Source organism: Zootoca vivipara, chromosome 8, assembly GCF_963506605.1.
Source record: "Zootoca vivipara chromosome 8, rZooViv1.1, whole genome shotgun sequence".
NCBI classification, from domain to species: Eukaryota; Metazoa; Chordata; class Lepidosauria; order Squamata; family Lacertidae; genus Zootoca; species Zootoca vivipara.
In genome coordinates, this window is record NC_083283.1 from 50,016,016 (window position 1) to 50,025,325 (window position 9,310).

At 41.9% G+C, this 9,310-nt stretch overlaps 1 protein-coding gene across 1 annotated transcript; it reads left to right on the forward strand.

Annotated features, from left to right (window-relative positions):
• The first annotated feature begins 6,468 nt into the window (after nucleotides 1–6,468).
• MC5R (melanocortin 5 receptor) lies at nucleotides 6,469–7,972 on the forward strand. The gene has a single exon (XM_035125451.2). The coding sequence runs from the start codon at nucleotides 6,563–6,565 to the stop codon at nucleotides 7,538–7,540; it is 978 nt and encodes a 325-aa protein (XP_034981342.1). The 5' UTR covers nucleotides 6,469–6,562; the 3' UTR covers nucleotides 7,541–7,972.
• The last annotated feature ends 1,338 nt before the right edge of the window (nucleotides 7,973–9,310 follow it).

Consider the following 9,310-nt stretch of genomic DNA (forward strand, 5'->3'; position numbering starts at 1 on the left):
TGGTTTCTTGTTGGTGCAATAATTTGATATAGTTTCTCCTCATCCCAGGTGTTCTGTGTAAAGCAGATCTGTGTCCGAGTGATGATGTTTTACAAAGTGCTCAACCAAAGGAGCCTCCATAACTCGATTCCTAATATGGGATCAATGCTTCCCTATACAGACGCTGACAGCCCATGTGGTGGATCCAATGTAAAATAAATTACAACAGCATATTATTAAGTACACCATATCTTTGGTCTGACACGTACTAAAATTACGGATGGTGAATCTGAAGTTAGAATGAGCATCATAGATCTCTTTTGTCTGTAACACGAAAGGGCAGGAAACACATCTGCTTACAGCACCACACAGCTCCAGTTCAATCTCAGCCAAACTTTGATAAAGATATGAATTGTGGAAAGGCTTTCTGCCTCAACTTCAGTGTTTCTTTGTGGTTACACACCATTCTAAGCATTTCTGTTGATGGCATATTTATTTGATTTATATTAGTTTGTGACTTCTTGCAAGTATTATATGGCTTTTGTTTATGAATTAAGAAACAATTGATAGTGTTTCATAAATATTGCCAATACAGTGGTACCTCGGGTTACAAACATCTCGGGTTACAAACACTTTGGGTTACAGACTCCGCTAACCCAGAAGTAGTACCTCAGGTTAAGAACTTTGCCCCAGGATGAGAACAGAAATCGCGCACTGGTGGCGCGGTGGTAGCGGGAGGCCCCATTAGCTAAAGTGGTACCTCAGGTTAAGAATGGACCTCCGGAGTACTGGTAGCTGGACCTGATCCAGGCCTGGCCATCGAGACAACCCCCCACTGTTTCTCATCTACATTCTGCAGTTACACTGTGTAAGGGCCTTTAAAATGTCTTAGGGGCAACCAATATAAAACCTTCAATTTCTGAAATATTTCAGAAAGGGAGGCAATATAATCTATTATTCACCTGTGGGTTCACTAGAACTTGATAAAAAGCATATCTTGCTGAAGCACAACACATGGTAGTAGACATGGAACAAGGATTAAACAGCTGCTGGGAGTTCTGCTGCTGTTGGTGCATGAAACAATATTCCCATATGTCCTAAGATACTTGAAAAGTATGGTTGTGTTTCTGGCCGACTAGTTGGTGGACAGTTTGATATATATAGATGTAACAGCTGAGCTATAGATCACCTTCCACCAGATCATTCCTTCTTTCCCCACCTTAGACATGATTAGTTAGAGTTGTATTCTCTAGTTTGGGAATGGGGAACCTATGGCTCTCCAAATGAACCCAGTGGTGCTTATGTCTGAGTATATATGCATAGGATTGCACTGTTACTCACTGAAACAGAAATGGTGAAAGTGTGAGCCTCCAGATCTTGTTTTACTGCAGTTCCCATAATCCCTTGCCATTGGTCATACAGGTTGGGGTTGATGGGAGTTGAAACCAACAACATCAGGAAAGCTACAAGTTCCCCATCCCTGCTCTAGTTCTTCCACGGAGGCCTAATGACATAGCACTGTTGGTTTCATAATACAGAGAATTGTTTTATTCATTCATTGTTATCACTCATTTTAAAATGGGTCCTGCATGATGCCCTGAGCCCTGTCAAATTCTTGGGTTCCTGTATCTGTGGCGGGTAGAAGGTATGAGAGCAAGCTTGCTAAATCAGTCCCTTTGTCTAGCCAATGGTTGTGGCCAGCACCATGATAAGCATCAGAATGAACTAGACCACAAGAGCTACAACTAAGTGATGGTGCTGTCTTCCCCACTCCTCATCTGGCAGGTAGGTGGAGAACAATAGAGCTGAGCTGGAAGAGCAAATAGAAGCTGGAGAGCCAGGCACATGTTTGCTCTATGCTGGGCCCTGGGACTCCTAATGGGGAGGCAACATCTGTTGGGCTAGTAATGCCGCGAGCCCCCCCACCTTCGGCTCAGGTTGCATTTATGTGTAAATAAACCGTATATCCTAAACACATCACAGTCTCCACTGACCATAATTCAAAGGAAACTGAACCCTGGGTAAGTGCCCGGAACCTCTGGAGTCTCTCACCACTCTGAGATTGGGCTAGCGTGTAACAATGCAAGGCCTGAAACAAATCTGGAACAGGTTACCTGAAAGACTGATCAACAAATGGAACGCAGTTAGTTTTCCCACAAACCAGGTGATGATCAGTTTATGGTCACATGGATGGGGGCTTTTTCATTGATGGTACTGGTGTGATAGAATACAGTATAAAAATGCAGTATAAACACTGACAACTGGGAAATACTGGCCTGCGAGCGCTCCAGTTGGAGAACAGCCATTACCAAAGGTGTCATGGGCTTTGAAGACACTCAAACTCAGGACGCAAGGGAGAAATGTGCTAAGAGGAAGGCACACTTGGCAAATCCACACCGTGATCAACTCCCGCCTGGAAACCAATGTCCCCACTGTGGAAGGACGTGTGGATCCAGAATTGGCCTCCACAGTCGCTTACGGACTCATTGTTAAAACTGTGTTTATGGAAGACACACTTACTCGGCTACGAGTGATCGCCAAAGAGAAGAAAAAGATGGAAAGCACTCCCTGCTGAAATCTCATTTGTTTTGGCATCTCACTGGCTTTTGATGGTGCAACTGTTCACATAGGCCTACTGTGATCTTAGTCTCCTCTTTTAATTGCTGTGTTTCAATGGGATTGTTTTATTGCATATTCTAATTGGGGGTGTTTATTTCAATGTTTGCTTTTTATATTATGTAAACCTATTAGAAGCCTATTTTTGTATTAAGTGGCAAATGAACAAATAAATGAATAAACAAACAAACAAACAAAAAGCAAACAAAAGGTGGAGGTAATTTGTTCTCAGTCAGTTTATTAATGCTTGGGCTGTAAGCCATTCACGTATAAGATAAATAAATACAATACAAAACCCAATACTGCATAAAATCACGTTGCTGCCTAGAGTCATATATAAAATCTACATCTCTGAAATACTACATAAATTTGTTCTGCCCCCTAGGGGTGGCAGTAACTAGTCATTCTACAAATACACTCCAAGGAGCAGAGATTGCTAGGTAACCCCCCCCCCCCCAATTTTCTTTTTGGCTATTTTTCAAAAGATGGATCCCAATGGCTGGTGAAGGCAAAGAGCATGGCATTTCTAAAACTGGTAATTAAACTCACTCTTTCTTTAAACTTCAGGCTATATAGTTCAAGCTCTCTGGAACCACTTTTAATATAATGGCAGGGCCATTCTCCTCTCTAAATTGCTTCTGATTAGCAAGTCATTTTTTTATATTTCTTAACCTTTAATGTCTTGATATTAATATTCTCCTTTAATAGTTCTTATTTTAAAGAAAGAGAACTTGCTAGGAAATTGAAAGTGTTCACAGTACCCCCACCTTTAAGAGAGACAGCTGGCCTGCATGGCCCTTGCTATGGTGTTTTACTATGTGGCCTTTTCTACCTCCATCAATGATTATGCATGTGTACAAAAGTAAGACATATTTCTGCCTTTAAGCGAAAGTCAAAGTGCATCAGGACAGTAATTGGGGAACCTAGGTGGGGCTATAGTGCAGGCTCAGTAGCTGAAGATAGGAGACTTACAGTCCACAGTCTATTAAAGAAACAGGAGGATTATAGGAAAAGATAATCTCATCCCCTGCATATCCAGCCAATCACCGTGCTCTGCGGGAGAGGGCATCCAGTAGACGCCATCCTGTCAGGAGGTCCGTTCTTCACATTGCCAGAATCAGGTCTTTAGTGTGACAGCACTATCAGACAGTGGTTTATTGATTGTCTGATTGCCCATTGAATATGTTCCTCTTTCAACAAGCTTTCTCGGTGGAGACTTTTATTCCAGCTGGTAACCATGGGGAGTGATTCATTAATGAAATAAATAAGAATAAAATAGCATTCGAATGGGATCTCCAGTAACTTGGGTTAATCTTTAGAGGAGGTTTAGGATGGAGGAAAATGTTAAATGAGAGGGAGTGATGTGCATAGGTCTTGGATGGATGGAAGAGGAGGAGGAGGACTGATATCTTAAAAGGACATGGGAGAGTGGTAGTTTGTTAAGAGTTCTGACCCACAGAGCTACAATCCCCAGCAAACTACAGTTCCCAGGATTTTCCATGACTGGAGAATCACCCCAGAGAGTGATATAATAGTGCTTCAAATGTATGGTGTGGACGTGACCTTAGTTCTGTGGTGGCCTGCTCATGCCCATATTTTGTAAACAGTTACAGAACAAGATAGCTTCTTTTCAGCAGACAGCTTTTTTATAGTGCGCTGTCCAAGGTCCTGACAGACTCTAACAAGTCTAAGCCATACCTGCTTTGGGGTTGGGGTTCAGTCCTCAGTTATGCCTTCTGTGGAAGAAGGAATGAAGGAAGAAGTGAAACAGAGAAGAAATCTGTGACTTTTGAAAGATAGTTTGTGAACCCCTATTGGCATTTCAACAGCTTATTTGTCTCTTGATTATAAAGTAGTCACCTAGCAGGGAGAAGTGATGTTGCATGTACCCCTGTAATTGGTGTGTGGTTTCATATTAATAATGATATTTATTCCTTCTCCTTCCCACCATGAGTTTCTTATTTTCAGTTTCAAGTTTGCCTGATTAGAGTGTGGTGGGCTTAGTCCTTCTCACCACCTTGGAGCTGGTTTGCTGTCATGGGTGGAGGGGTGGACCCAAGTCCCAGGTTTATCTGTTGACTGGAATAGACACATGGCAACTAGGTAACTGAAGCTACCATTCTTGCTGCAAGTATCCAAATGGAAACCAATACGATTTACATAGGGCTAGCCAATGTGGTGCCCTCTGGTAGTTGGTGGATTACAATTCACATCATCCCAAACCATAAGCCACTATGACTGGGGTCGATGGCAGCTGAAGTCCAGCAACATCAGGAGGGCATCGCAATGGCTGTTCCTAACACAGAACACAAAGTGTTGGATCTTACACTTAGGGATAATAATAATAATATAATAATAATAAAAAAGTGAATATACTACACATGCATTCCCCTTAAAAAAATTCACTGAGAACAGGTGCAGAGGCTAATGAGTTCTGGTTCAAATTAAGCCTTGTACAGTAAGTCCATATCTCCCCCTCAGAGGAAATCAGTGTTAGTCTTTTGCTGCAAAAAAGGAACCTTGCTGCTTCTAAAGAATTTTCAGTAAAATGCCAGGTCATATTTCAAGCTGTTTAATATTTGGGAGATTAAATGGGGGCAAAATATTAAAAACAGCATGGGAATTATATCATATAAATAATGTGTAAAGCAGGAAAAAAATTGCAGCTTAAAAAGATGGGGGTGCATCACATATATCAGCCACTAGGTGATGCTAAAAATTCAAGTCTTTGCCTCTTATTGAAGTCTATGAGAAATTGGGTGGTAAGAAGGCGGGGGTGGGGGTGGGCAGAGGAGGAGCTGGAAGCAGAACGTTGAAGTCATTAACTCTGAGACTATAAAAAGACAGCTCCACAGCAAGTAATTTATAACAGCCTTGTCTCTTTGGATGTGAATAGTGCTTTTCCACTGTTATGGCACTTGTTCCTGTCAAAAGTGCACAAACACTTGATGCTGAATGGACAGGTGATCAGAAACTTCTGACAGCCAGAAGAACATATGCAGGATCTGAAGAGAAATAGGAAGGAACAGCACTGGGTAAATAGCTACAATTTTTCTTTAATTGTAAATGGAGGCTCTTAGGATCCTTCAAAAAAAATATGTGTTGTATTCATGAAGGGTTTTGACTGCTTGCAACATCTTTCATAATGTAAACATTCAGAAACATCTCATTATTCAGATAGAACAGAAAACCATACTGCACTTTAACCTTGGAGTAATAGTAAGCAAATTTAAAAAATAGCAGCACCAAACCTGCTGTTATAGCAAACCCTTGAATATCTGTATATCTTTGGGGATGTGAGATTTTGCTGCAAGACGGCTGGCTAATGCTACAGTCATTTGCTGTTTGTATCACGGTACTTGCAAACTTGAGAAGTACAAAGATGAAGGAGAAGCTTTGAACCGTTTGCTTTGAAAGCTTAGCTTGTAATTCTTGCAGGAATTCAAACTTTTATGTAAATCTGATTGGCTGAGCTGATGAAATCTGGTCTTATAGCTGTTCTATTCCGTGGGGTTCTCAAGACTTGTTCAGACTGAACATGCTAATTTTCTGAGGAAGTTTGCTCAGTGTATTTATCTTCTCTGGGATATATAGAAATGTGTCAATTGTGAGAAAAATAGGTGGTCCAGGAAGAGAGATTTTGCATGTGTATAAGATACAGGGTGGGGGTGGGGGAGTTCATCACCCTATCTCCCTCCCATTCCTATGTTTTAAATTGCTCCTGTGCTCCTTGCTTTATTTGACTTTGGAAGCAATCCGCATTGCAACTCTTGGGTCTGCCATTTACATATCTAGTTGCCCCTTTGCATTTCATTCCTTTTGTCACCATCAGCTCTGCTTTATGTCATGCTTTGTGATCGTTTGGCAGGATCGTCCGCCTTCCCGAAGAATGCACCTGCAGGACTGTTTTACAATAAGTCTCCCGGACTGAAAACAGCACCTTAGGAGGGCACCTTCTTCCGCCAAGATGAACTCATCCAATCAACCCAACATCCCAGACCTTAACTTGAGTGCTCTTGGGAGCAACCTAACTGTGCCCACCGTCAAGACTAAGGCATCAACGTGTGAGCAAGTGGTCATAGCAACGGAGGTGTTTCTCATACTTGGCATTGTAAGCCTTCTTGAAAACATCCTAGTTATCTGTGCCATAGTTAAGAACAAGAACTTGCACTCTCCTATGTATTTCTTTGTGTGCAGCTTAGCTGTTGCTGACATGCTGGTCAGCGTGTCAAATGCCTGGGAGACCATAACCATATATTTATTAAACAATAGGCATCTAATTATTGAAGATGTTTTTGTACGCCACATAGACAATGTTTTTGATTCCCTGATATGTATATCTGTTGTGGCTTCCATGTGCAGTTTGCTAGCTATTGCAGTAGACCGGTATATCACTATCTTTTATGCCCTCCGTTATCACAACATAATGACGGTGAAAAGATCAGGGCTCATAATTGCATGCATTTGGACCTTTTGTACTGGCTGTGGGATCATCTTCATCCTTTATTATGAATCGAAGTACGTCGTCATGTGTCTCATCACAATGTTCTTCACTATGTTGTTCCTCATGGTCTCGCTGTACATACATATGTTCCTTCTGGCTCGTACTCATGTCAAGAGGATAGCAGCCTTGCCAGGATACAATTCCGTTCACCAGAGGACCAGCATGAAAGGTGCCATCACCCTGACTATGCTGCTGGGCATCTTCATTGTCTGCTGGGCTCCATTTTTCCTCCATCTCATCCTGATGATATCCTGCCCTCAGAATCTCTACTGCATTTGCTTCATGTCACACTTCAACATGTACCTCATCCTCATCATGTGCAATTCAGTTATTGATCCCTTGATCTATGCCTTCCGAAGCCAGGAAATGAGAAAGACTTTCAAGGAGATCATCTGCTGCTACAGCATAAGAATGGTCTGCGGACTGCCCAGCAAGTATTAGGGGAAATGTGAATTTGGGTTAAAAGAACAAAACGTCTTAAGAGGTTCTCTAGATGTTGTTGGATTTGAACCTGCCATCAAAATGGTTAATGGGATGATGGAAACTGTCGTCCAACAACATTTGGATGGTCACATGTTCCCCACCCCTCTTCTACACATTTTATTGTTCTATATGGAATGCTATGTCCGGCTTGTGATAGTGATCATTTCAGTGTGGGAACCTGAAATTTCTCTCGCTGAAATTACTCATTTTAGACAGTTTTCCATGGGCTCCCATAAACATGAGTGGCATCTCTTTTACTATATGAAAGCACTTAGGGTAGAGGAGATAACCCAACACTGACACTGACACACACAGAGACTAAATAATTGTGCAAGTGGAACTACTTCTACCCCATTCTCCTTACCCTTTAATTTTTTCCGGAGGGTTTCCCCAACATCCTGGAGCAGATTTGGGGGTGGCGCAGGGCACATGGGGTGGAAGGGAGAGGGAGGGAGGGATAGTCTTGTTGTGCAAGTGGAAGTCATTTCACTCACACAATTATTTAGTTAAATATTGGCATCTATCTATCATCTATCTATCATCTATCTATCTATCTATCTATCTATCTATCTATCTATCTATCTATCATCTATCTATCACATGTGTGTGTGTATAGCATCTATATTTTTTCATTTTCCTAACTAGTGACTGTAAATATATTTGTTTCATTCCTTTTGCACTGCATGAAACCCTGGTGAGTTTTAAACCAAACAATGCATTTGTTGGCATTCTTTAGTTCTGATAGGATCTGTCAGGTACAGAGTGAAGAGTTTCCTTCACAGGCTCTGATTAATACTAGGTGACAAACACAATTTGCAAATGCCAGGCTCCACGTGCCTCAGCCTCTATGAGGATGGCCAAGAGATACCAAGACAAAACAAGATATCTTGTTTTAAAAACAAGAACAGCACAACAGATGAATGTACTGTAACCGAAATATTTTCTTACGTGGAATGCAAATTCTGAAGACGTCCATTTTGTTGTGTCTGTTACTTGTCGATAGAAACGTGGCTAAAAAGCCTGCTGTAGAACTGTGATAGAAATAACTAGGCAGAGTAGACCACTGGTGGGTGAAGGGGAATGGATGTTCCAACTCTGCGGGCCAATCGTTTTGGTTTACACAGCCAGCACTGTTGTTGTGTGGCACAGGGAAGCAGTATAGACTGGGATAGAAGAGAGTCCAGGAGCAGCTCCGCAAATGGCATCTCAGTGCTGATCATTGGCTTGCAAATAGCAGCGGCAGTGCCTCTTGTGTTGCTGTATCATTAAAAAAGAAAAGTGGGTGGAGCAAGACCTTTGTCTCCAACTTGTTAAGCATAGGAAACAGCTCTAGCTTTTGCAATGTGAATGTATTTTGGTATTATGACAGCTAAATTTCATTTACAGATCAGCTGCTCACCAGGTGCCCATTGCCCTGTGCACGTGTTTTGATGAGATAGCCTGTGCCTATGTTTACAAATGCACTTGATGATACACAAGGACACTTTTCAGGAAAAAATGGTGGACTTTATGCACCTTTCATATTAAAGATGCGTTAGAAACAGGGATGGTTAGAAACGTTGTGGAGTTGCAGAGTTGGAAGGGACCGTGAGGATCATCTAGCCCAATCCCTTGCAATGCAGGAATCTTTCGTCCAACATGGGGCTCAAACCCACAATCTTAGATTAGGAGTCTCATGCTCTACCAACTGAGCTATCCCATTTGAAAGCCCAAATCAGAAAGAAGCCC

Excerpts from the sequence above, each read along its gene's own strand:
- MC5R (XM_035125451.2), top strand. The coding sequence starts at position 6,563 with ATGAACTCATCCAATCAACCCAACATCCCAGACCTTAACTTGAGTGCT.